Raw genomic sequence first — 27,949 nt, forward strand, 5'->3', positions numbered from 1 at the left:
ACCCTGGAACAAAGACTTGGGACAGGCGGGGCAGTCTTGTCCACATGCCAGTCGTCTGCCCCGGCCCTCCATTCTCCAATTGCTCATTTCTTTTCTTCCCTACAAAACTGCAAAATGCTGACAGCACTTACTAAAGAACAACCTTATGGGGCTGGAGAGATTACCGGGCTCAGTGGTTAAGCACACTGCCTGCTCTTCCAAAGGACCCGGGTTCAATTCCCAGCATCCACAAGGCAGCTCACAACTGTCTGCAACTCCAAGATCTGACACCCTCACGCCAACGCACATAAATTAAAATTAAATAACAAATATTTAAAAAAAAGAACAACCTTGTATTCTTGCTTTTTGTTTGTTTGTTTAATTGTGGTAAAATATACATAAAAAACAAGCCATTTTGAAGGGTACAATTCAGTGGCATTAGTACATTCTCATAGCTGCATCCTGTCGCCGGCACCCAGCCACAGAGTCCTTCCATCTTCTCAAGCTGAGCGGAGTTTCCTGTTGTTAACCGCAGAACTACCTAAGAGCCCCTCTTCCTGCTCAGAAAAGGCCTGTCCTTCCTGCCCCTGGCCCCACGCTAAATGTCCTCCTGTCTATTTTCTGTCACTTGCCCTTCAAGGCAACATTGCAGGGACAAGAGGGCATAGGCCGAGAGGATCTGGGATGAGGCTGAGAAAGATTTGGATGTGGGGTTGGGCGGAACACAGTGGTGCAAGCTTGTAATCCCAGGATTTGGGAGGCTGAGGCAGAATTGCAACTTTGAGACCAACCTAGGCTATGCATCGAGACCCTTTCTCAATGAGCAAGCAAGCACACCTACCCACAGGCCTTGGAGCTAAAGCAAGGTTTCTCAGCTACACCACTGGAAACGAATGCTCAGGATTGCAGGTGTATGCTAACCTTGACTGTCCCCTGAATGCCAGGAGTGTCCCCCCAATCCTGTGACAACTCAAAGCCTCCTTTAAGGATGGAAATCGTGTAAGCCAGCTTCCCTCAAGCCTTGGAGCCATCTTTCCATGGGGACAGCCATCCTGGTGGTTTCTTTAGCAGCCACAAAGCACAGAACACTCAAGGACTCAAGACTCCTCTAAGATATGGCTTAGAGAGAACTGCCCCTGCTCGGCAGGGAGAACCGAGGCCTCTCCGTTTTTGAGGCTCACTGAGGAGGCAGGGCGTTCCCTAGTCTCTAGCTTGGAACCTTTAACAACTATTCTGTCTGTCCCTACTCCAGGCTAGCATAGGGCTCAGTGGCTCTGCATGTCCATTTGCAAGAAGGATACAAGAATGGCCCACTGCAGCCAGCCTGGGAGGCAAAAGGGAGATCACGTGACTTGGACCTCTACAAAGCTCTACTTGCTTTCCACCCATTGTCAGGGGACTGACCAGCAGATTCCATGTGCTGCCCAACAATTCTGAAGACAAATTAGGTGACCTCCAAGAGTATCGCTCCAGTCCCAAGCCTGCCACTCGAGCCTGGCTGTGCATCCCTGAGGAGATGGCTAACCCACTCTGAGCCTTAGATTTCCTATATGTAAAATGGACATAGTGACACCTACCACCGCTGCCCCCTTCTTCACAGGACTGATGAAGGGAAACAAGTGATGAACGTTCTTAGGCGAAGGGAAGAGTGATTTGCTAACTGTAGAGTGCGGTGGGCTCAGGAGGTTATGCTGCATCTCCAAAGCAGGCGCTGACACCAGTGAGCCACCGTAGCCATCTTGGTCCACTACATCCATCTTCTTTTTCTTATTTCTGGTTTCCCAGTTGACCCAGTCAAGTGGCAGAGATGATGGTTAGCTACCTATTGCTGGCCCCTCAAGGGGACAGAGGTAGGGACTTGGCATAACCTGTGTGTGGCTGGGCCTCTGTTTAACAAGGAATCCACATGTACAATCTAGAGAATGTGGCTCTCCTTAGACCCCAGCCTTTGGAGGAAGGGGGCCCAAGATGTTATCACAGCCTCCTACTTTTTTTTTTCCTATACACACAGAAAGAGCTTGGTTTTGTCTTCTGTGATAATGGGTACATTCGCTGGGCATCTCTCTTCAGGGTGTTCTCAGGACAAGCAGAGGGGAGACATGGACCCACTCTGCAGGGCTGTGGTCACCACTTGGTCTCAGAGCCGATAGTGAGGACAGCCAGCTATAGGTACTTCCGAGTGTCTGATGTGTCCTGGCCTCTGTGTGTGTTCCACAAAACTGAATCTTACTGAACCACATCAGAATTTTTTGAGCATTATTGTCTCATGCTACAGAGAGGCAGGAGGGATTAGGTAAAGATGCTATAACAAGGGCTAAGAATGTAGCTTAGTTGGTAAAGTGCTTGCCTATCATGCATAAAGCCTTAAGTTCGAACCACAGCACTGTATAAAGCAGGCACTGTGGCGCACAACTGTAATTCCAGCACTCAGGAGTAGAGACTGGAGGGTTAGAAATTTAAGGTCATCCTCAGCTACATAGTGAGGCTAGCCTAGGCTACATGAGAGCTGGTTTTTGTTTTGTTTTGTTTTGTTTTGTTTTTGAAGAGCTACAACGAGATCTACTCTCCCATATTTTCTCTTATGACATTGACACTTTTCTCATTGAGGTGAGTCTGTCTGCTTCCACGTCAACTGGACGAGTCTCTGACTCGCGGCAAGTGGCAGCATATGACTTTGGAGTCTTGGTCACACAAGGTGACACAGCTTTCTAGGAATCCTGCTGGCATGCTGTGAGGAAGCCCAGGCCACGTGGAAGGGTCCTAGGTAGGTGGGTGTCATGCCATTGAGATCCTAGCTGACAGGCACCAACCACCAAATGAATGAGAGTCCGAGTGAGACCCAGGCAGGGGGGCCCCTGGATCTTCTGTTGTTGTTTTAAAGATGTATTTATTTACTATGTATACAATGTTCTTCCTAAATGTGTGCCTGCACGCCAGAAGAGGGCACCAGATCTGATTATAGATGGTTGTGAGCCACCATGTGGTTGCTGGGGGATTGAACTCAGGACCTTCGGGAGAGCAGCCAGTGCTCTTAACCGCTGAGCCATCTCTCCAGCCCCATAGCATCTTGATCTTTAGAACTGAGAGAATGAACATTCTAAGGCAACAAGTTTGGGGTGCCTTTGCTAAGCATAACAGAAGGCTTAGTGACACGACTGGTCCCAGGATTCTGGTGACATGTGTAGGTCCAGGACATGAGCCTATCTCCTAACTCTGAACCTATCTTCTAGTTTCTGAGAAGGCTTCGCACCCCAGGAAAAACCCTTTATCCAGGAGCCATCAGAATGAAACTCAGCCAGAGGTGACCTGGGGAAGTCTGCAAGGACAGGCACACCCAGACACGCATTGTGTGGTTTATTACTCACAGTGCCTCTAAACTGGGACAGATGTGAGGCCACGGATGGATCGGGGAGCTAGAAACCTTTGTTAGGAGTGGGGAAGCCTCTCCACAGACAGCAGGGGTTTCTGCCACACCTGTGTTGTTCAGCCTGTTGGGGACCAGCCTTTGGGATCATGGCGTCTGTACCATTCACTAGGAGGCCTGTTTCTGTCAGGCTGACCAGAGTTCTGGGTGGGAGACTTGGGGTCAGTGAGACCCAAGTTCTGAGCAGGAGGCTTGTCTCCTCAGGGCTGACAAAGCCTCTTTCTGTTCCCGCTCTGGGTGAGGCTGTGAGGAGATTGGAAGAGGCAACTAGTGTGTATGGGTCTCTTTACCATACAGTCAGGGGTCGCTGGGCTGCCTGCAGCTGGCTCCACACTGAGGTGTTCACAGAGCCCTGCCCTTTCCCAAGGCCAGAGGATACAAGCTCCTGTGACAGCGTGGCTTCTGGAAGGCTGAGCTTGGCTGGAGAAAGGCTCTCTCGGGGTTCTTTCCAAGGGCTGGCCTCTAGAAATCTTCCCCTGCCCTGTTGAACATATGGTCCCAGTGCAGCTGCCTTTGTCAGGGTCCCGGGGTCAGAGGGTACAGCAGTTGTCCAAGGGCGTCTTGTTGGACAGTGAGAATTCAGGGCAGGGGGGCTTCAGGGAGCAGTTGTTGTCTCTGCTAATCGGGTGATTGCAGGCCCAACCTGGAGTCTGTCCAGCCTCACCTGAGCCAGACATTCTCACCTTCGTCATCTTCCCTGGGAAAGTTAGGCCCCGCCAGGACCCTCAAGTACACGTTTTCCCAGAGCAGCCTGTCTGCTTTCCTGCCAGCTTCCTGTGCGGATTGCCCGGGGGCTGGTTGGCACACTTGCAAATGTTACGAGGCCACAGTTGGCGCATCCCATAAAGAAGATCAATATATTACTGTTTCGTTTTTACACAAGTTAAAAACATCCAAACAGATCTGTACAGGTTGGGAGCCATGTCTGCGGATCACTGGAAAAGGAGAAAGAAATGGAAGGTGACAGAGGGGCCTGGAGAGGCCCTGGGGTCTCATCAGTTACCCCTACCTACCCTGCCAGTTTCTTCAGGAACAAGTGTAGCCCCACTTTTCCTTCTAGGCCCCTTTCAGTGGGGGCAGTTGGGATAAGTCCCAGGAGGCTCCCTAATGGCTTGGAACTGGCATGGCCAAACGCCAACCAAGACCTGGACGACCAGCAGATGACACACATCAGCCAAGCCTTGGCCACGTCACCACAAACATCGTTGGGAAACCTGACTCTTCTGTCACTGTGTGGGACAGTGGGACAGAGACTCAAAGCTCTGTGTGATGGTGCCTGGTCCCCTATGTGTCCTCTCTGTCCATCTAACTCTCCCATCCCAACTCTTCCAGGCCCACCCTCGAGACCCTTTTCTGTAAGGTACCTTATGCCAGCAGCCAGGCACAGGCAGCCCGTCAGGACCCTGGAAAAGAAGAAGAAGGTTTAAGTGACAGGGACAGGAAGCTGATGGCTTCTTAATATGCCCCCCCCCCCTTCCTGGGACTTTAGAGAGATGCAGCCAAGGAGTGGTTTCTTGAAGCCACTAGACTCCACTAAGGCAGGGCTGGGTGCCTCCTTTGTTTATCTGAGGACATAATGTCCCCTCATTGCCCTTGTCCTGTCCTCTCCTGGTGCTTTGAGGTGAATAGTAGGCAGAAACAGGACACTCTGATGAAGTGGGCACTGTGCCAGACATTTGCCAGCCAGACGAGGGCCTGGTCCTGGGAAAGGGGTGACATGGCTTCCTGCCTGCCAGAAGTGACATCCAGGGGGCCCTGAAAGCTTTCAGGCTTTGGGCAGGAATGCCTCCGAGAGAGTGACAGTGAAGGAGGTGGCATCTCCCCAGCTTTTTCCGGCCACTTTGATTGGATCTGGGAGGGAGGTGGGTGTCATCAGGGTGAACCCTGGGCACTGGAGATGGGGTTGTCTTGAGACCCCCAACAATGCCTACCCAACCTTTAGGCATGAGCAGGTGTGGGCTTCCTCTGGTGGCTTGGACAGCTGGAAGTGAAGGAAATGTAAAGTCCCTGGGGGCCCCTGAGGCACGAACACTCCACTCTGTTCCAAAGCACGGGTATAGGGAAATGCATAGGACACCCTCCCTGTCCCCACTCCGAGTACATGCTGAGGCAAGGTTTGGGGACCAGAAGATGGGGAGAGGAGAAGAGGGATAGAATGCACCAGAAGGCAGAAATGAGGAAGAGAAGGAGCAGAGCCAGCAGCCCGGAAGGCTCAGCATTGCACACACAGCACACAGCGGCCACACTGCGTACCACAGGGCAGGGCCCAGTGCCCCTCGCAAGGCCCGGGGAGCCCGGTGCCCCTCGTTTGCGTCCACATCGAGGATGTTCCTGTGTTGAAGACAAAGGCTTACTCACTTGGAGGAAGTCTGGGTCCAGGCTCTGTGGAAGCAGGGCAAGGCTTCTTCACCCTCTCAGCTGTTGTGTGTGTGTGTGTGTGTGTGTGTGTGTGTGTGTGTGTGTGTGTGTGTGTGTGTATGCCATGTGTGCACATGAGTGTGGGGGTCAGGCCCTCAGGCCCCTTCTATCTTTAGTTTGGGATAGGTGTCCATTGGCCTGAAACTTTGCCAAGTAGGCTATGCTGGCTGGCCAGTGGGCTCCAGAGATCTGCCTGTCTCCACCTCTCCAGCACACACCACTGTGCTTAGCTTTCCTCATGGATTCTGGGAATCTGAGCTCAGGATTTCACACTTGCGAGGCAAGTGTTTTACTGTTTGAGCCATGTCCTCAGCCCTGGCTGTCTGTGCTTGACACGGAGTCTCTGTGCAGCAGAGGCCTCAAACTTTCCATCCTCCTGCCGTAAGCTCCCAATTGCTGGAATACAGGCTCCCCCCTCCCCCCAGTAACATCTCAGACCCACTTGGAAGGAGGAGAGGAAAGCACAGAGGGTTGAAGGAACTCGCTGGAGGCCAGGGGACTGAGCAGATTCTTAGTCAGTCTGCCTGCTTCCCAAAGCCCTGATGAGGGTCCCTGGGTGTGACCGTCTGGACGGTTTAGTGTGGAGACCCAGCTGTTTCGTTTGCCTGTCCTTTCTGTGCACCGCTTATAGACCCCGACATGTAACCCTCCAGCTTTCTAGGAAACAGGAACTGAACTGTGGGAGATTCACTCCCAGCCCGGTGGGTTATCAAGAGCTGGTACCAGCAGGAAGTGAGGCAGATAAGCAGGCAACAGAAAAGGAAGGACCTGCATGTTTACTGACAGGACTGGGGAGGAGGCTGGGCTATCAGCTGGGTGGGTTAGGATGAGGGAGAAGACAGTGTGATGAAAGGGACAGGAGGAGAGACCTAGGGGACAGGGTGGCCTGACTTTCCCAGTGACTGAGGGACTCCCACCTCACAGTCCAGCCTGGCCTCACAAAGTCCAGAGGAAGCCAGACCCCACTAAGGGCTTACGTAACCATGGTCAGGGTGAGGGAGAGGGGCTGGACACCTACTGACTTTGTCCTCACCAAGTCTTCTGTCTGCTGGGTTTCCCAGCCCCTAGCCCCCTCCCAGGGCACCCCAAAATTACTGATGACTCTGGGGGAGAAAAGCCAGTTCTGTTCCTGCCCTTGACCCTCTCTATCCCTACCCTAGGTTAGCCCATGATGGGTTACCACTCAAGTCAGCTCTACCTTGATCCTTTCTATCCCTACCCCAGGTTGGCCCACGATGGGTTACCACTCAAGTCAGTTTTACCTTGACCCTCTCTATCCCTACCCCAGGTTAGCCCATGATGGGTTACCACTCAAGTCAGTTTTACCTTGACCCTCTCTATCCCTACCCCAGGTTAGCCCATGATGGGTTACCACTCAAGTCAGTTTTACCTTGATCCTCTCTATCCCTACCCCAGGTTAGCCCATGATGGGTTACCACTCAAGTCAGTTTTACCTTGACCCTCTCTATCCCTACCCCAGGTTAGCCCATGATGGGTTATCACTCAAGTCAGTTTTACCTTGATCCTCTCTATCCCTACCCCAGGTTAGCCCACGATGAGTTACCACTCAAGTCAGTTCTACCTTGAGGCTGAGTAAATCGAAGACAGCAACTAGGGGTGGTAAACACTCCCTGGCCAGGCCTCCATTGCTATAGGTGGCTGCATGTTTCAGCCACGCTCATGGGAGTATCGGGAGCACAGCACAAGGAGCTGTGGCGCTGCAGCGGCACCTATGCCTGGGCGGAGCTCCATCCTGCTGAGACACCTACCACGGGGCATGGCTGGTCAAGGCCTGGTGGGCCTGGCTCCCCCTTCTGACCCTTCACTCCTTTCCGGCCAGGAACCCCTCGCTCCCCCTGCAGAAGAAGGAGATGACAGGGTGGCTGTGGGTGTCAGGCTTGGGACCCCTCCACCACCTCTCAGTGAGGCGCCCCAGGCTCCAGCAGCCACCAGAACGTGCAGCTTTAGGCCCAGCCTCCCCCTCCCCCACATGCTCGGCCCATCTCCCTTCTCCCTGCCCTCACCTTCTCTCCACGTTCACTCCGGTCGCCCTTTTCTCCCCTGGGTCCTGGGAAACCCTGCCAGACGGATGAAAGGTTAAACCTGAAATGAGGGCCGAGCCCGCTTCTCCACGGCCTGAGGCCTCTGCCGCTCTCTCATCCACCCTCCTCCTTTGTCTACACATAACAGTGGCACAAGCTGCCAGTCTCTGGTTGCCAGCCTATGTGCATTCTGGGTACCAGATGAGCACAGGGAGAAGAGTACATCTAGGGCCCCAACTCTGTTCCTGGCTAGAAATCCTCAGGTAGGATGAGCTGCTGGAAAGGAGCTTTCCCCCTTGTCACAGCCAGACACAACTGGTACTGGCCCAGGCTTGGCTGGGACAAAGGAAATCCACGGGAGTCATGTGGCCATCTTTAACAGACTGAGGGAGGGTGCCTTGTGCTCTCCGCCCTTGAATTAGTTTCCTCCACAGTCACCTCTGCTTTTGTTTTGTTTTGTTTTTTTCGAGACAGGGTTTCTCTGTTCTGGACTCACTTTGTAGACCAGGCTGGCCTCAAACTCACAGTGATCTGCTTGCCTCTGCCTCCCGAGTGCTGGGATTAAAGGCGTGCGCCACCACACCCGGCCTCCACATTTACCTCTTAATCTAATCTCCACCTGTCCTACCTAAGGACCAAGCATGCAGTAGGGGCCAGGCTGCAGGCTGGGGGCTGGGACAGAAATGGATTTGGGGTGTTTCTTCCCTTATGTCTCCTGGCAACATCCATCCATCCATCCAAGCATGCATCTGTCCATTTAAGCGTGCATCCATCCATCCAAGCATGCATCTGTCCATTCAAGCATCCATCCATCCATGCCTTCCAATCATCCCTCAGGCTATGGAGCGCGATGAGACTCTTGCTCAGGCACAAACTTATGAGATAGACTTGGTAGGGCAATGGGGCATAGGCTGTTTCCACAAGGGGTGGGCAGCACGGGAAGCTCCTGAGCAAGGCTGCCAACCAGCTGGGCGGAGAGGGCTGGGGCTTGCTAGACAGAGAAAATGGTGGGGCTTTTAGATGTCACACTGAGCGCCAGCCTTTCTTGGAGGCAGCTGAGGCTACCCCGCAGCCACAGAGAGTGTCTTTAGCTTCACCCCATTAGCCTCCCTGGGGCCAGAACCTGAATGGGGTTCAGCACAGTTACTTTCCAGTTCTGTCTTATCAATGGGAGGTGACGCTCCAAGTCAGGGGCCTGGCTGGTCCATGTTTCCTCATCAAGGCCCACTTTCCTTAGTCTGGAGGACAAGCAGCCCTCATCCTGTCCCGTTCCTCTCCTCTGCCTTGTGACCTCTCTGGACCCTTCTTCCCTTCTCACTGACCACTCCAGCTCCCGGCGACAAGGGGCCAAGCCTGGCCACACAGGAAGTTGCACTCCTATAACCCCATGATGGCCCAGGGTTGACTAAGGAGAACCAAAGAGACTTGCCCTGCACCACTAGAGGGGGCACTCTTTCTGCCGACTTTGGTCCAGGAAGCTGCTTGTCTGGATAAAACTGGCTGGAACCAGTTCTCTGGTGAGTGCCACAGTGGGAAGGCAAAGGTCGTAGAGGGAGAAGGCTGGGTGGCATTGACATGGCTGAGCCCTGAGTACAGGTGGTTAATCTAGACTTCTCTGTTGTGAGTCACTTTAAGCAAGTTTGAACTGTTTTTTTTTTTTAATTTATGTTGTGTTTCAAAGGAGGCTTGATGCAGTCAACATCAAGCTAATGCTTCCTCTTGTCTCCTTCTTACAATACCGCCCTAACCAAGGTCTCATCGCTGGTTACAAATGCACTGCAGCAGCCTCCTTACTGCTCTCCTCACCCTCTCTTTTAGTAATGTGTCATCTATCCACCATCCATCCATCCATCCACCCATCCACCATCCATCCATCCACCATCCATCCACCATCCATCCATCCACCATCCATCCATCCACCATCCATCCATCCACCATCCGTCCATCCATCCATCCACCATCCATCCATCCACCATCCATCCATCATCCATCCATCCACCATCCATCCATCCACCATCCATCCATCATCCATCCATCCACCATCCATCCATCCACCATCCATCCATCCACCATCCATCCATCATCCATCCATCCATCCACCATCCATCCATCCACCATCCATCCATCCACCATCCATCCATCCACCATCCATCCATCCACCATTCATCCATCCATCCATCCATCCACCATCCATCCATCCACCATCCATCCACCATCCATCCATCCATCCACCATCCATCCACCATCCATCCATCCACCATTCATCCATCCATCCATCCATCCACCATCCATCCATCCACCATTCATCCATCCATCCATCCATCCACCATCCATCCATCCACCATCCATCCACCATCCATCCATCCATCCACCATCCATCCACCATCCATCCATCCACCATTCATCCATCCATCCATCCACCATCCATCCATCCACCATTCATCCATCCATCCATCCATCCACCATCCATCCATCCACCATCCATCCACCATCCATCCATCCATCCACCATCCATCCACCATCCATCCATCCACCATTCATCCATCCATCCATCCATCCACCATTCATCCATCCATCCACCATCCATCCACCACCCATTTATCCATCATCCATCCATCCACCATTCATCCATCATCCATTCATCCATTCACCATCCATCCACCATCCATCCATCCATCATCCATCCATCCATCCACCATCCATCCATCCACCATCCATCCATCCACCATCCATCCATCCACCATCCATCCATCCACCATTCATCCATCCATCCATCCATCCACCATCCATCCATCCACCATCCATCCACCATCCATCCATCCATCCACCATCCATCCACCATCCATCCATCCACCATTCATCCATCCATCCACCATCCATCCACCATCCATCCATCCATCCACCATCCATCTACCATCCATCCATCCACCATCCATCCATCCACCATTCATCCATCCATCCATCCATTCACCATCCATCCATCCACCATCCATCCATCCACCATCCATCCATCCATCCATCTATCCATCCACCATCCATCCATCCACCATCCATTCATCCATCATCCATCCATCCACCATCCATCCATCATCCATCCATCCATCATCCATCCATCCATCATCCATCCATCCATCCACCATCCATCCATCATCCATCCATCCACCATCCATCCATCCACCATCCATCCACCATCCATCCATCCATCCATCCATCATCTATCCATCCATCCACCATCCATCCACCATCCATCCATCCATCCATCCATCATCTATCCATCCATCCACCATCCATCTACCATCCATCCATCCACCATCCATCCACCACCCATTTATCCATCATCCATCCATCCACCATTCATCCATCATCCATCCATCCATCCACCATCCATCCACCATCCATCCATCCATCCATCCACCATCCATCCATCCATCTATCCATCCACCATCCATCCATCCACCATCCATTCATCCATCATCTATCCATCCACCATCCATCCATCATCCATCCATCCATCATCCATCCATCCACCATCCATCCATCCACCATCCATCCATCATCCATCCATCCATCCACCATCCATCCATCATCCACCCACCCATCATCCATCCATCCATCCACCATCCATCCATCATCCATCCATCCACCATCCATCCATCCACCATGCATCCACCATCCATCCATCCATCCATCCATCATCTATCCATCCATCCACCATCCATTCATCCACCATCCATCCACCATCCATCCATCCACCATCCATCCATCCACCATCCATCCATCCACCATCCATCCATCCACCATCCATCCATCCATCCATCATCCATCCATCATCCATCCATCCACCATCCATCCATCCACCATCCATCCATCCATCCACCATCCATCCATCCACCATCCATCCATCATCCATCCACCATCCATCCATCCACCATCCATCCATCCACCATCCATCCATCAACCATCCATCCATCCATCCACCATCCATCCATCCATCAACCATCCATCCATCCATCCACCATCCATCCATCCACCATCCATCCATCCATCCACCATGCATCCATCCACCATCCATCCATCCACCATCCATCCATCCACCATCCATCCACCACCCATTTATCCATCATCCATCCATCCATCCATCATCCATCCATCCATCCACCATCCATTCATCCACCATCCATCCACCATCCATCCATCCACCATCCATCCATCATCCATCCATCTATCATCCATCCATCATCCATCCATCCACCATCCATCCATCCACCATCCATCATCCATCCATCCATCCACCATCCATCCATCATCCATCCATCCATCCACCATCCATCCACCATCCATCCATCCATCCATCATCTATCCATCCATCCACCATCCATCCACCATCCATCCATCATCTATCCATCCATCCACCATCCATCTACCATCCATCCATCCACCATTCATCCATCCATCCACCATCCATCCACCACCCATTTATCCATCATCCATCCATCCACCATTCATCCATCATCCATCCATCCATCCACCATCCATCCATCCATCCATCTATCCATCCACCATCCATCCATCCACCATCCATTCATCCATCATCCATCCATCCACCATCCATCCATCATCCATCCATCCATCATCCATCCATCCACCATCCATCCATCCACCATCCATCCATCATCCATCCATCCATCCACCATCCATCCATCATCCATCCACCCATCATCCATCCATCCATCCACCATCCATCCATCCACCATCCATCCATCCACCATCCATCCATCCATCCATCATCTATCCATCCATCCACCATGCATTCATCCACCATCCATCCACCATCCATCCATCCACCATCCATCCACCATCCATCCATCCACCATCCATCCATCCACCATCCATCCATCCACCATCCATCCATCCATCCATCATCCATCCATCATCCATCCATCCACCATCCATCCATCCATCCATCATCTATCCATCCATCCACCATGCATTCATCCACCATCCATCCACCATCCATCCATCATCCATCCATCATCCATCCATCAACCATCCATCCATCCATCCACCATCCATCCATCCACCATCCATCCATCCATCCACCATGCATCCATCCACCATGCATCCATCCACCATGCATCCATCCACCATCCATCCATCCACCATCCATCCACCACCCATTTATCCATCATCCATCCATCCATCCACCATTCATCCATCCATCCACCATCCATCCATCCATCCATCATCCATCCATCCATCCACCATTCATCCATCCATCCATCCACCATCCATCCATCCATCCATCATCCATCCATCCATCCACCATCCATTCATCCACCATCCATCCACCACCCATCCATCCATCCACCATCCATCCATCCACCATCCATCCATCATCCATCCATCCATCATCCATCCATCCATCCACCATCCATCCATCCACCATCCATCCATCATCCATCCATCTATCATCCATCCATCATCCATCCATCCACCATCCATCCATCCACCATCCATCATCCATCCATCCATCCATCCACCATCCATTCATCCACCATCCATCCACCACCCATCCATCCATCCATCCATCCATCATCCATCCATCCACCATCCATCCATCCATCATCCATCCATCCATCATCCTTCATCCACCATCTATCCATTGTGCATCACCCACTGTCCATCTGTCTCTCTGTCTTCAGCCATCATTCATTATCCATCCGTCTCTCTGTCTATCCTCTACCGTTAGCGCTAATGGATCAATTCTCTACTCATCCATCAAGTTCATTGATTTTCCACTGCCCCTGTCTTGTCAACCTATCATACATCTCCAGAGTACCCTAGTGGATGTCACTGGACTCTGTGCTGAGGACACAGGGAACCAGTCAGCAGCAGCCTCAAGGATGGGATGGGATAGACCAACCTGGGCTAATCTGGGCTAACCAGGTAGCTATGTGTATGGGCAACACAACACGAGAGCAGAAGACACACACAGGAGGCCCCAGGCACTCACAGTGAATTGCAGGAAACTTACATCAAGTCCTGGCTCCCCGGGTCTGCCCTGAGAAGAGACACAGAAGGCATGAGGGAGTGGAAACAGAGTGTTAGACAACTCCCATGCTGGGAGCTCAGCCGGGTAGCTGGTAACTGACAAGGGGCAGGGCAGGATGGTGTCACAGCGAGACAGTACTAGTCCCATGGAGTGCAGGGGCTCAGCAGGGTCCAAGGGATGAGCCCCAAAAGCTGAGTGGCGGTGATGGATATGTGGTCCCAGTGAGCAGGGGCCCCCAGGTAAGGTGGTTACCTTCTCTCCTTTGGTTCCTGGCAGCCCAATAAGGCCTGGTGGGCCAACTGGTCCCTGGGTGGAAAAGGAGAGCATCAGCAGGCACAGTGGGCATAGGATACAACATCTCTAGGACAAACAAAGCTCCTGACACTCACAGGCAGGCCGTGAGGGCCTCTCTCACCCGATGCACCTTTCTCTCCCTTGGCTCCATCCAGGCCCTGGAAGGGAAGAGGGAAAACCAGTCAGGGAAAAGGGGTGGGACAGGCAGGACAGGAAAGCTTGGGTCTGTGTGAAGAATGAGGTGTGCATGGCAGGCGGGAGAGAGATGGACTCCAGACTCCTGGCCCCAGCGTGCTCCATGGGAAAAAAATGATAGCCCACATTGCACGTGTGTACATTTTCCCTTCCTCCACACACAGGGCCCCCTGATGGCTATGTCACCATCAAGCTACAGAAGCACTTTGCCTGACCACCACCAGCTCCCTGAAGGACCAGGACCGGCAGCAGACGTCTCTTCAAACAATAATGTGTTAACGCTTGGGACAAAATAGAATCAGAAGCAGTGCTTGGTCACCACGCCAGGTCAGGGTGCTGTGACTCAAGAGTCCCCAACAGGGCCTCTGTGCTGGAGAGGGAGAGGTTAGATCCTGTATGATAAGAGGTGAGGATGGCTACCCTTCCACTCTGTGTTTGCCTCTCTTGGAGCAGGCACACGACACACGGTACTTGAGGTCTTGCTTTAAGAGATGAGAATAAGGGCTGGAGAGATGGCTCAGAGGTTGAGAGCACTGGCTGCTCTTCCAAAGGTCCTGAGTTCAATTCCTAGCAACCACATGGTGGCTCACAACTTTCTATAATGAGATCTGGTGCCTGCTTCTGGCATGCAGGTAGATATGTAGGCAGAGCACTGTATACATAATAAATAAATAAATCTTAAAAAAAAAAAAAGAACAGGGGGCTGGAGAGATGGCTTAGAGGTTAAGAGCACTGACTGCTTTTCCAGAGGTCCTGAGTTCAATTCCCAGCAACCATATATGGTGGCTCAAAACCATTTATGTGATCTGCTGCCCTCTTCTGGCCTGCAGGCGTACATGCAGGCAGAGCATTGTATACATAATAAATAAACAAATAAATCTTAAAAATAAATAAATAAATCTTAAAAAAAAACTTATCAAACCCAAGGCTTCAAGTCTAGGTGGTGGACAGTCAAGATGCAGATGTGCATGGGCAAGAGCTGGGGAGGGGACACGGAACGGGGAGTAGAGGAGGAAGGTGGGCAAATGGGCAAGGAGGCTGAGGTAGTGGGAGACAGCAGGTTAACTAGGCAGAGCGAGAAGGAAAGGACAGAGCCTCAAACATGGGATGGGCCTGCTCTGGGGACCTTGTCTAAGGGATTGGGAATGTATGGGCTGAGCAGAGGTCTCACTCTGTCCATTAGGGTGTGTCTGCACTCACCTTGGGACCCTGGATCCCCTGGAGGCCCTGGGAAAGGAGAGAGCAGATCAGTAGGGCTGTGTGGCTGAGAGAAAACTTGAAGGGCCGAGACCTTCTTGAATCAGGCTAGTCACGGGCTCCTGTGGCACTGACCAGAGCTCCGCCCCCTTGACCTGATGTGCCCCACTCCCCCATGGGAGAAACCTTTCCTCCCCTCCCCCCCATGCAGGTTCACTCCCCATTTGGTATCCCAGCTGCTGTGGGTTCAACTGTCCTTACCATGGGGCCCGGGGGGCCAGGAGGACCGGGGGGCCCTGGCTCCACTATGATCTGGGCCTAGGCAGGGTGAGAAATGGGTTAGTTATCCTCATTGGCTTGCCCTCTGGAGCTCTCGCATACTGTTAGGCATTCCTGGTGCCACACCCTGAGCCCATGGACAAGGCCCCTTTCTGCCCCCAGAAGGGCACAACTTGTTGGAGGACCCTTGGCTTTTGGGTCTCAGCAGGAAGTCAAGTGGAGGACACAGTTTGAGACTTTCCCACTGCCCTGTATTGGGTCAGGCCAAGGCTCAGGGATCCCATCAGGTTTGGGTTGGGTGTAGGAGAGTCCCCAGTCTCAGTTTCCCCTTACCAGGCTCTCCTGTAGGGGGTCAGATGCTGACTCTCCCTTCTCTCCCTTGGGACCATCAGCACCCTGTGGGCAGAGTGGCCAGTGAGCTCTTCTTGTTCATCCTAAGGTCACCTCCCTCCCACCAAGCTCTGCTGTCTCCCCCACCCCACCCCCACCCCCAGCAGTGATGAGTCACCATCTTCTGTTTAAGGCAGTTTCCTCCAAATTACATGACCCACATAGGGAGCGGAGAAGAATGCCAGTGGCATAGACAAACTGTCCTGTGGTGCAGAGGCTGAAGGTTCAAATCCCAGGGCCACCTTCTCAGGCCTACGCATGGGCTGTGAGGTGACGGGACCCTAAAGGCTATTTAACATCCTGCAGCTTTTCTTGTAATTTTCCCCCCAGCCAGCAAAATACTTTTACTTCCCAAGACAGTAAACATAACATCTAATATGTATCCACCTTGCACGCCTATGCACACATGACTCGTATGTCGCGCCTGCTTTGAGAGCTAACGTGGTAAAAGCTGTCTCGGCTGATATGTGCAGTGTCTGGATGACTAGCCTCCACCCTGCAGCTTCCCTAATGACGCCCCAGGAGCAAGAGAGAAAAGCTCACGACAGTGGCGGGTGTTTATGCCGGGGATACTCTTGGTCCTGACCAGTTCGGCTTGTCACTGGGACTGGAACGTTGTTATGCCATGTTAGCATAACCCGAGGAACCCGAGACCTTGGGAGACTGGGCATTCCAATGAGGACCCCCCACCCTGCCACCATCAGCAAGTCTAAAGGGTGGGGCCCTGTCCAGCCACCTACCGGAAGGCCTGACAGGCCCATCTCGCCTGTTTCCCCTTTGGGCCCAGCTGGCCCAGGTTCTCCTGGGTCTCCTTTTGGTCCTTTGGGACCCTGAAAGCCACCAGAAAAAGGAATCAATGGAGACTGATGGGCATTCTCTTCTACCTGACCCTTGTGGGCCCTTAAGCTTACCTGGTCTGACTGTATACCACACCTTGTTCATTGATTCATTCACTTACTCATTCATTCATTCACTCATTCACCTTCTCACCCCCCTGCTTCTCTCTCTCTGGCTATGTAGCCAAGGATAACCTTGAAGTCCTGACTTTTCTGCCTCCACTTTCACAGTGCTGGGATTACAGGTGTGTGCGCCAGCATACATAACCTTACATTCCACTTTTTGCTTGTGAGTCTCCTCCACCTCCAGGCCAGGTAGCAGGGAACACTGGCTGAATGCAGCAGGGTAGCTATGGGGACACCCCACCTCTGCTTCCCTGCAAGCTTGGGGTGGCTTGTGAAGGCTGAGGTGCTCCTTTTGGGACACTCATGAGGATAGCTTTTTAAATTTTTAATTAAAATTTTTTATTTATTCCTATTTTATGTGTATGGATGTTTTGTCTGCATGTATGTCTGTGTACCACATGAATTAAGTGCCTGCAGAAGCCATGGACTGGAGTTATAAGCCTCCAAGTGGATGCTGGGAACCAAACTCTGGTCCTTTGCAAGAGCAGCAAGGACTGCCATCTTTTCAGTCTCATCTATCTATCTATCTATCTATCTATCTATCTATCTATCCATCTATCTGGTGGTGCTGGGGCTTGAACTCACGGCCTCATGCATGCTGGGCAAGTACTCCATTGCTGAGCTATGCTTCCAGCTCTGTGCTCATGTGTCAGGAAATCTGAGTGACAGTATTCCTTCACGCAACCAATTATGACATGTGCAAGATGTACCTGACCCAGCAGCAAAGATACATTCATAGATATAATGTATCTTTTTAAAAATATATATTTTATTAATTTATTCATATTACATCTTAAATGTTATCCCATCCCTTGTATCTTCCCAGACAGAATGTATCTTTATAGAATTGCTTACTTATGTCTAGGTAGGAACACATATGCACATACACACACATACACGCACACATGCACACATACACTCACATACACATGCACACACTCACATACACACGCGCACACACACACTCACATACATTTGCACACATACACTCACATATACATGCATACATATGCACACACACAGACACCCACCCACACATGCACGTACTCACACATGCACACACATACATATACACTCATGCACATATACCCATACATGTACCCATGCATACAAACACACACCCACACCCCCCCACACACACACCCAGTACAACACTGACATAGAAATAAAAGGGTGAGACCTTCTCTCCATCGATCCCTGGGGCACCAGGCAATCCAAGTTCACCCTGGAAGGAAACAGATGACAAAAGGAACTGTGTCTTCCTCAGCAGCCCGTGGTTTAACGGCCCAAGGTGTGGGGTGGGGGTGAAGGGACAACTGCTGTCTCCCTGGCCAGCTCACAGCCCCTGGGGTTACGTCCCTGCAGAGGGACTTCCTGGAAGGGACCCACTGTCTCCCTCTGTGTGCTCAGCTGAAGGGCAGCTGCAGCTGGCAACTGTCACTACCAGCTGGGGTCCTTGAGGTGAGGACAGGAGGGTCCAGTGACTTGTCCTAGGTCACAGTGTCCAGGGGTGCTAGCGTCATACCAGACCCTGTCCAACCTGGGATCTCTGGAGACAAGGAGTGATGGACAGGCACACACCACAGAATGGTTGTGTACATCTGGGCCACGGCATGTCCCAAGGGGTCCCCACAAGAGTGGTAGCTAGGGTCTGAAGAAGGGATGAGAGTTGTTTAGGAAGGGACAGGACCCCTTTCTCTGAGCCCCACAAGCTGTGCTAGGAGATCAGGAGGAAATTAGGGGTACATATGACAAAGAGAGAGAGAGAGAAGAGTAGGACCCAGAGATGAGTGCTTTGGGGTCCCCTGAGTACAGCAACACTGACCTTGGCTCCAGGGATCCCTGGTGGCCCTGGAGCTCCCTGTGGCCCAGGAGGACCCTGTACGCAAAAGATTAAGTCAGTTAAGGTTAGACAAGACCCTCCTCTGCCCACCAAGCCTTCCCACCTCCCATCCAGTCAAATTAGCTTTTATGACATGCAGCTTGGTTTGGGATTCAAGTCTACAGAGAGGCCAGCAAGAGGCCATTGGCCATTGGAGGAGACACTGGCGTCCACGGCTGGAGATCCCTCTTCCCTCAGAGAGGTTCTCCTTGACCTATGTTTTGTTTTGTTTTGTTTTGTTTTTTTTGAGACAGGGTTTCTCTGTATAGCCTTGGCTGTCCTAGACTCACTTTGTAGACCAGGCTGGCCTTGAACTCACAGCTATCTGCCTGCCTCTGCCTCTCAAGTGCTGGGATTAAAGGCATGTACCACTAGGCCTGGTTTATGAATTTTTTAAAATAACACTCTTCCGTTTAAGATTTGGCAGTACCCCCCCAACCCCCACTCCATGCCTCAAAAGAAGCATTAAGTCTCTTTCTGGCATTCAAGATAGCCCAGATATGCAGCCTGAACAGTGGCCTGGTGCTGTCAGCTCTGCTGGTCCTGTGAACTCTCTGACCATCGGGCTCTCTTGTCTGCTGTCTTCTGTCCCACGAGTTCCCCAGGCACACAGCAGAGGACGTATCTACAGGGTCTGAAGCTCTGACCTCATCCCTAAGCGTTTGTGCCAATGCCCTCAGATGGCAGATTCATGCCCTCACCCAGAGGCTGCACCTTCCCCAGCTCCTCTGACCCTGTCACAAGTTCTACTCTTCCCAGCGGTCCCCTTGGTGACGTCTGCACTGTGGTGTCTCTGGGATTATCTCCTTCTCCCTTCCTATCTTCTTTAGGCCCAGAACCCAGCAGCACCCTTCTCCCTGATGAGATCCCTGCCTCAAGCTCTCCCCACACTAATGATCACATCCTTACACAACTCTACCTGACTACCTCCAATACACCGTTTTTGTTTTGTTTTGATTTTTTTTTTTTTACATCTTCATACTCAAGAACGAACTATTGCTTCTACTGCCCATAACACTGAGTCCTTTCCCAATCTGGTACCCGCATCTACCTCCTGGCTCCCTGTACTGATAAGGATGCTATCACATGGTTCCATAAGCCTGGGACATAACCATGCATCTCAGGCCTGCATCACACCATACCACACCACACCACACCAAACCACACCACACCACACCATACCACACCACTCCACACCACTCCACACCATGCTGGCCAGTGTGGGCTGTAGTTACCATCAGCTTGTACTTCTCAGAGGCCTGTGGGAGGTAATTGGAATTGATGCTTGGGCAAGGTCAGGCACCAATGCCCACTTTAGTCTCTGATGACTACCTGACCCCACCCCATATTCCTCCTTGAACCCAAGAGCAGCTGGTACCCATCTCTTTCTGGATTGGTGCCCAGAGACCACATGGGTCCCGAGGCTCGTTGGCCAGGCTTGTCCTTTTTGTCCTCACAGTGATTACTAGAAGCCCTAGCTCTCTTGACAGCAATGCCTGGGAAACTCCTAGAGACACTGTTGGGTTGGGCTTTCCTTTTTTGCCTTGGCCTGTGGGAAGCTCAGAGCTTTTAGCAGTCACATTTGCAGAAGGTCTCTCAGCACTGCATGGACCTCTTCACCGGACCAATTTCCACATTAGGTGCATGGTGAAGCCAAGATCGCTGTGCTAAACTATCCTTGGTCACATGAGTAAGACACAGAGTGAGCCATTGCTCCCTCAGGAATGGACTTAAAGGTGCATCTAGGGCCCAGCGGGAACACTCTTACCTTCAGGGCATCTAAGATTCTGCCGTCATAGTCAATTACCACCGTGTCACCTTGTTCTCCCTTGAGCCCTGGGGGACCCTGAGGCAGGAGAGGAAGAAGAGCATCATAGGTGACATGGCAGCTATCTCTGTCACATCCAGAGATGAAGGGTCCAAGAGCTTGTCACAGGTCACAGGCATGCTTGTACACCACAGTCACCATAGCATGCTGTTCATTAAGGGCCAGCTCCTATCATGCACAGGCCACATGAGAGAAGTGTCAGGGAGCCTAGGGCCAACTGAAGAACAGGCCCCTTGCCTGAGGGCTTGCCTATGGTTTGCCTTCCTGTGGATATTCAAATCCAATGAGGCCCAGTTCTCAGGGAAAGTAGAAATCCTTTTTTTTTTGTTTTTTGTTTTTTGTTTTTTGTTTTTTGTTTTTTGAGACACAGGTCTTACTGTGCAGCCCTGTCTGTTTTAGAACCTGCTATATAAAATGAACTGGCCTCCAACTCAGCGATCCACCTGCCCCTGCCTCCCAAGTGCTGGGATTAAAGGCGTGTGCCTCCACCTCTAGAGTCTTTTAAGTGAGTCCAAGTAAAACAACCCCCAACAGCCCTGATTCCCTGTCCTGACAGACACTGTGGTGACCAAGGGAGGCTGGCCCCACCTTATTTACTGAGTCAGGGTCTTTCAACTAAACCCAGAGTTCGAGGATACGGCTAGTCTTGTTAGCCAGCTTAATCTGGGGCGTCTCTGTATCCCTCCTCCATGGAATTGTGTGTTGACGGTCACACCTGCCCACTTGGTTGTCACACTCAGTTGGTAAGTGCTTTTTTTTTCTCTCTCCAGAGACAGTGTTTCTCTGTGTAGCCCTGGCTATCCTGGACTCACTTTGTAGACCAGGCTGGCCTCCAACTCACAGAGATCTGCCTGCCTCTGCCTCCCTGAGTGCTGGGATTACAGGGGTGCACTAGCACACCTGGCTGGTAAGTGCTATAACTGAGTCATTTCCTCAGCTCCCTGAGGACCGGAGGGATGTGATGGCGTGGGAAAACATATGTGTGTGTGTGTGTGTATATATATATATATACACACACCACTTAGTCGCTCCTCTCGTAATGCCTCCCCTTGACTTTCTTCAAGTACATGTCTTTGTGCTTCATAAATAAACTCATTCTCTTGGCTTTGCTCTTGGGGCTGGAGAGATGGCTCAGTGGTTAAGAGTGCATACTGCTTTTGCAGAAGACCTGAGTTCAGTTCCCAGCATCCAGACAAGGCAGCTCACAACCATTGGTAACTCCAGCTCCAGGGAATCTGATGCCCTCTTCAGGCCTCTGTAGGTACTGCACTCACATGCATATGTCCTCACACAGATATATGTATATATACATAATTTAAATATAACACCTGTGGTGGATGTCAAGGACTAGGATAAACCTGAGTAGAGCCCCTCAGGCTCTGAGGGGGGCTCCCTGGGGTTGATTGTTGACAGCATTGAATTACATTTCCAGGTGTTGGTGACACATATGGGTTTGTTACAAAAGATCTGGAGCTAAGGGGCTGGAGAGGTGGCTCAGCAGTTAGAGCACTGTGCGAGTTCAATTCCCAGCAACCACATGGTGGTTCACAATCATTTGTAATGTGATCTGATGCCCTCTTCTGGCATGCAGATGTACCTGCAGACAGAGCATTCATATATGGAAAATAAATAGATAAATCTTTAAAAAATATAAAGAAAGAAAGAAAACAGAAAGAAAAGCAAGGTCACCCTAAAGCAGGCAAAGCCGTGCCTAATGATTAAACTGAAGGCCAATGTTTGAAAATATAAGGAAGATTGTAGAAGAATATAAAGTTACCTGTGAAGGGAGAAAGCTCTTATCAAGTTGGGATTATTCCCTTTATACATCTATATTTTAATTTTCACTCTAGGCATGTGTTATGAAAATTTTTATAATCACAAGAAGAAGAAGAAGAAGAAGAAGAAGAAGAAGAAGAAGAAGAAGAAGAAGAAACAACAAGATGCCCAGGGCTTGCTGTTTTCCACAGCTCTGGGACCCCTGTTGGGCACAAAGGGCTTCTGAAGTCACTGGGACTCTGGAGCCCACCCATCTGGCCGGAAGGGGTGCTGCTTACCCGGGGCCCAGTGGCTCCATCTGCGCCTGGGTGGCCTGGCTCCCCCTGTGGAGACATGTGGACACCTGCTGGTGTGTAGGCTTCTTATGCCCCGCCCTCCCTTCCCCCCCACGAGTCCAGGGCCCATGAGCTGGAGCCTCATGGCCTATGTATATGAACAGCCTTCTACACTCAGTAACAATGGGAATTCTGAGAGCCAGGAGCTGGAAACTATATGATAACTTAGCCCAGAGTTGGACCCAGATTAGGCCCTGTCACTGGCTCTGATCCATGGCACCCTCCCTTAGACCACCCTGCTTGTGAGTCAAAGGCCCAGGCTGTCCTGGGACTCTTTCTTTTTACTTTTTTTTTTTTAGTTTTTCGAGGCAGGATTTCTCTGTGTAGCCTTGACTGTCCTGGACTCATTTTGTAGACCAGGCTGGCCTTGAACTCACAGTGATCCACCTGCCTCTGCCTCCCAAGGGTTAGGATTAAAGGCGTGTGCCACCACTGTCCCCAGCTCGGGGACTCTTTCTTTAAAAGTACAAATTAAGAGGTAAAATCACATATAACCCCCACCCCAAGCCCGGTGACTGGGTGACAGTGTCAGTGGGGCCGTTAGGTCCCCGGAGGAGCATAGTGGTATCACCTTCAATCCAGGGGCGCCGTCCACTCCACTCTCTCCTCGGGGTCCCACATCTCCTGGCTCACCCTGAAATGGAGAAATTATCCGTGAAAGCAGGCAGAGGTGCTAGCCTGGGGCTGCTGGGCTTTATGCTCAGGTTTCCATGTGACCGTGGTCCTTCCGGATCAGAGGATGTAGCTCAAGGGTCTCTCTAGCCCGGGGGTGGGGATGGGGGCGATTTAAGACCCCTTCTGGTCTGGGTCTTGGCACAACTTTGGGGTAGCTCAGGAGACCTTGTGTATGGATGTGTGTACAGGTGCCCATGTATGTGTGGAATCAGGAGAAACTCTGAGTGTCACTCCTTAAGCGTCATCCATGGTTCCTTTGTTTTTGTTTTTGTTTTTGAGGCAGGGACTGGAACTTGCTGCTACACAGGCAGACCTGGAAGCCAGTCAGCCCCAGGTCCACCTCCTCAGCGCTGAGGGGCCACCATGCTTAGCTTCTTTAAAAAGAAATAAATGTATTTATTTATTGTTTTTCCAAGACACAGCTTCTCTGTGTAGCCTGGTCTTCCTGGAGCTCATTCTCTAGACCAGGCTGGTCTTGAACTCACAGAGATCCGCTTGCCTCTGCCTCCCGAGTGCTGGGATTAAAGGAGTGTGCTATCACTGCCCTTAAATTAAGTAATTTTTAAAAATTTATTTATTTATTTTTTTATGTGCCTTGGTGTTTTGCCTGCATGTATGTCTCTGTGAGGGTGTCAGATCTAGGAGTTACAGACAGTTGTGAGCTGCCATGTAGGTGCTGGGAGAGCAGTCAGTGAGTGCTCTTAGCCTCTGAGCCATCTCTCCAGCCGTCGTCATCATCATCATCATCATCATCATCATCATCATCATATTATTATTATTATTATTATTATTATTATTATTATTATTATTTTGTTGTTTTTTCAAAATGGGGTTTCTCTCTGTAGCCTTTGCTGTCCTGAACTCACTTCGTAGGCCAGGTTGGCCTCGAACTTGCAGTGATCTGCCTGCCTCTGCCTAGCCCCCGCCCCAGCCCAAGCACTGGGATTACAGGTGTATGCCACTGTGCCTGGCATAACTTTTTAGACAGGGTCTCATTATGTAGCTCTGGCTGTTCTGGGACTCATTTTGGAGGCCAAGTTGTCCTGGAACTTACAAAGATCCACCTGCCTCTACCTTTGGAGTGCTGGAATTAAATGCATGCACCACCACACCCAGTCTCCCTTTTAAAAATGTGGGTTCTGGGCATCAAACTCATGTCCTTATGCTTGCAAGGCTGGCATTTTACCCCTGGGGTTTTTTGAGTCAAAGTCTCACTCTGTAGCCTGGGCTGGCCTTGAACTCAGAACCTCTTGCCTCAGCCTTTGAGTACTGAGACTATGGGTGTATACCACCATGCTTGGTCCAAGAAACAATTGGAGGTCGGCTGGCTAGGACTTGGTAGCTGTGGCAAAGGGTTTGGGGGGCGGGGAACAAGGTGTGCAGATAGCATCCTTTCCCAGCTTGGCACTAGGCAGGGGATGGAGGGCCTAAGGTAAGGACTCGGGTGACTTAGGGCGAGAGGACACAGATGGCCTGGATGAGATGGCACCCTGCTGCCAATGTGTCTGGGGACCACAGCTTCCTCCCTCTGGCCCGCCCTGGGAACCGGCCCAGAGCCTCATGATGTGCAAAGGCCAGGATAGGAGCATCTCTAAGTAGATGACAACTTTGGAGGGTGGAGGGTGGGAGACTTTGAGGAGGAGGGTGTAGACTTACTTACCTTGGGCCCTGGGGGTCCAGGGAGTCCTGGCTGGCTGGGCATCCCATCGTCCCCCTGAGGAGACAACAGCTGAGGCTGAAGGCATCCCATGTAGATATGGTGGCCACACTTTTGAGTGGTCCAGCCGGCCCCTCCCTGTTCTGGACCCACTGCACACACTAGTGGCAGGTATCTCCCATACTTAGCCCTTTAAGACAGGGTCTGAGTCAGATCCACCTCCGTCCCTACAAACAGCCTAGAGGGAGCTTCATCAGGTTTCTGCAGACACAGGAGGTGGACAAGTGAATGGGAGAAAATCCACTCATCCGACAAACAGCTTGTGAGCATCTCTTAGGGACCAGAGCACATACAGACCCTGCTCCGTGGAGTAAGAGGATGCCATGGGACACACAGAAATAAAGAGAAGGCACTGTGCCTGGAAGTGCTCAAATGCTGGGAGGAGGCTGTCAGGAAGGCACACGGGAAAGGGACTTGGTGACAGCCTTCTGGAGCATGGGCAAAGCTTGCTGAGTCATAGATGGGGAAGAGGTAGCCAGCTTGGCACAAAGCAGACAGCATTTGTCAGTGCTTGGCTCTCAAATTTATGTTCAGTGATCCAGAAGGCTGACTAAGCAGACTTCAGCCCAAACTCAAGTCTCAGCTGGGTCTAGGGTGAACCTAGAGTTTTCTTTCATTGTTCCTCCCTTATGCTCCCCTTCCCTCCCCTCCCCTCCTCTTCCCTTCCTTCCCCACCACTTCCCTTCCTTTTCCTCATCTTCTCCTATAGTGGAAGTGTTGGAGTCTTTAAAAACTCAGTTATGTTATGTAAAGATGTTTTTGTTTTAATCCCAGATGTAGGATATGGGGCTGCTTTAGATCGTCCATAGCAACAGGCTATTTGCCTTGTGCAGGCTCTGAGAGGGGCAGGATCTGTACCAGCTGCAGATAGTTTAGTTCTGAGGACTCTGGAGAGGGAATAAATGCCAGACCCCAGAGAGAGAGAGAGAGAGGGGGAGAGAGAGAGAGAGAGAGAGAGAGAGAGAGAGACAGAGAGAGAGAGAGAGAGAGAGAGAGAGAGAGATGTGCATGCTCTGAGAAAGAAGAAGGCAGCTACTTCCTCCACCTGCTGCTCCTGGTTGCTATGGATGCAGTTTGATGAGAAGGAGTTGGAGATACACAAGGATCCCAGTGACCTTAACCTGCAGGAAGCAGCTAAAGAGAACTACACATTCTCTCCCCACTAACCTTTTTTCTCTCCTACCTGGTATTGGGGTACTGGAAGGGATTGGGGGTAGCAGGGAGAAACTCCCCCAAAATAAAATAGATTAAACAATATGCCTACACTCTCCACTTCCCTTCTTGCCTCTTTTTCTGTCTCCCCTTTCCTTTCTTTTGAGTTAGAGTCTCATGTAGCTCAGGCTGGCCTCGAACTCACTATGTAGCCAGGGATAAACCTCCTGCCTCCAGTTTCTAAGTGCTAAGATTACAGGTGTGTACTCAGTTTATTCTGTGCTGCGGGTCAGACCTGGGGCTTTGTGCTAGGCAGGCATTCTGCCACCTGAGCTGTTTCCCCGGCTATCAGAATTTGCATTTCTGACAAGTCCTCAGGTGATGGTGACAGTGCTGGTCCTGGGGCCACACTTGAAGAACCATGACCAAGCTCTGATGAGAACAGGATAGGATGAAGGGAAAGCACGAGCAAGTGAACAAATCCGGCTTCACTGAGGCACAGGACAGGGCCTCACCACAGTGAGAACTTGGGTGTGAGGAACAGGATACCTTCCTTGTGCTGTCCTGTCCCATCCTTGTCCCCAGCCCCTGCCCTTCTCTCCAGCCACGGGGTCCTCTCACCTTCTTTCCAGGAGTTCCAGGTTCTCCCTGAAGACAAAACAAAACAAGGGTGTAAGGGAGCACCCTGGGAGTGTGGCCTGCACACCAGACCTCTGTCCCTTCTGGTGCAAGTGGCATCAAGAACCTATGGCCTGGGCCGGGCGTGGTGGCGCACGCCTTTAATCCCAGCACTCGGGAGGCAGAGGCAGGTGGATCGCTGTGAGTTTGAGGTCAGCCTGGTCTACAAAGTGAGTCCAGGACAGCCAAGGCTAACACAGAGAAACCTTGTCTTGGAAAAAAAAAAGAAAGAAAGAAAAGAAAATGCGGCTAAAGACATCTGACAAAAAACCAAACAAACTTGTAAGGCTTCCCTCAGCCACAGCTGAGAACCAATCAGGAGGCCCTACAATGGGTGGATAGAATGTAGACGGGCATTAGACAGTGGCGTTCTAGCTAGGACACAGAGCAGAGGGCAAGGCGCGGAAAGGTCAGGAATCTTCCCAGTGCCGATCTGAAAACACACTGAACCCTGGAGGGAAGGTTCTGTCCAGACTGCATTGTGGAGAAGAAGCTATGAAGACAGCGTCAGGATCAGTGGCCCCCAGGGGCTAGGGAGGAAATATGGGTGAAGAGGGGAACTCTGTGTGTGTGTGTGTGTGTGTGTGTGTGTGTGTGTGTGTGTGTGTGGTGTAGTACACATACATGTCCTTGCACCTGCAGGATACCAGATGTTTTACTCTATTGTTTTCTGC

At 51.4% G+C, this 27,949-nt stretch overlaps 1 protein-coding gene across 1 annotated transcript in view; it reads right to left on the reverse strand.

The window, feature by feature from the left end:
- Positions 1-341: 341 nt before the first annotated feature.
- COL23A1 (collagen type XXIII alpha 1 chain) overlaps positions 342-27,949 on the reverse strand; it is a 292,792-nt gene continuing 265,184 nt past the window's right edge. The window contains exons 12-29 of the mRNA XM_084763840.1: positions 27,219-27,245; positions 25,389-25,442; positions 23,625-23,687; positions 22,997-23,041; positions 20,883-20,960; positions 19,058-19,111; positions 18,413-18,457; positions 17,011-17,100; positions 16,214-16,276; positions 15,863-15,919; positions 15,605-15,631; positions 14,305-14,367; positions 14,168-14,221; positions 13,898-13,924; positions 7,846-7,899; positions 7,591-7,677; positions 4,768-4,806; positions 342-4,338 (exon numbers count right to left, since the gene is read on the reverse strand). Coding sequence (XP_084619966.1) covers positions 4,336-4,338; positions 4,768-4,806; positions 7,591-7,677; positions 7,846-7,899; positions 13,898-13,924; positions 14,168-14,221; positions 14,305-14,367; positions 15,605-15,631; positions 15,863-15,919; positions 16,214-16,276; positions 17,011-17,100; positions 18,413-18,457; positions 19,058-19,111; positions 20,883-20,960; positions 22,997-23,041; positions 23,625-23,687; positions 25,389-25,442; positions 27,219-27,245 — 930 coding nt within the window. The 3' untranslated portion in view covers positions 342-4,335. The remainder of the gene's footprint in view (positions 4,339-4,767; positions 4,807-7,590; positions 7,678-7,845; positions 7,900-13,897; positions 13,925-14,167; positions 14,222-14,304; positions 14,368-15,604; positions 15,632-15,862; positions 15,920-16,213; positions 16,277-17,010; positions 17,101-18,412; positions 18,458-19,057; positions 19,112-20,882; positions 20,961-22,996; positions 23,042-23,624; positions 23,688-25,388; positions 25,443-27,218; positions 27,246-27,949) is intronic.

The sequence above is a fragment of the Acomys minous genome (genome assembly GCF_964271855.1).
Source record: "Acomys minous genome assembly, chromosome: 16".
NCBI lineage: Eukaryota > Metazoa > Chordata > Mammalia > Rodentia > Muridae > Acomys > Acomys minous.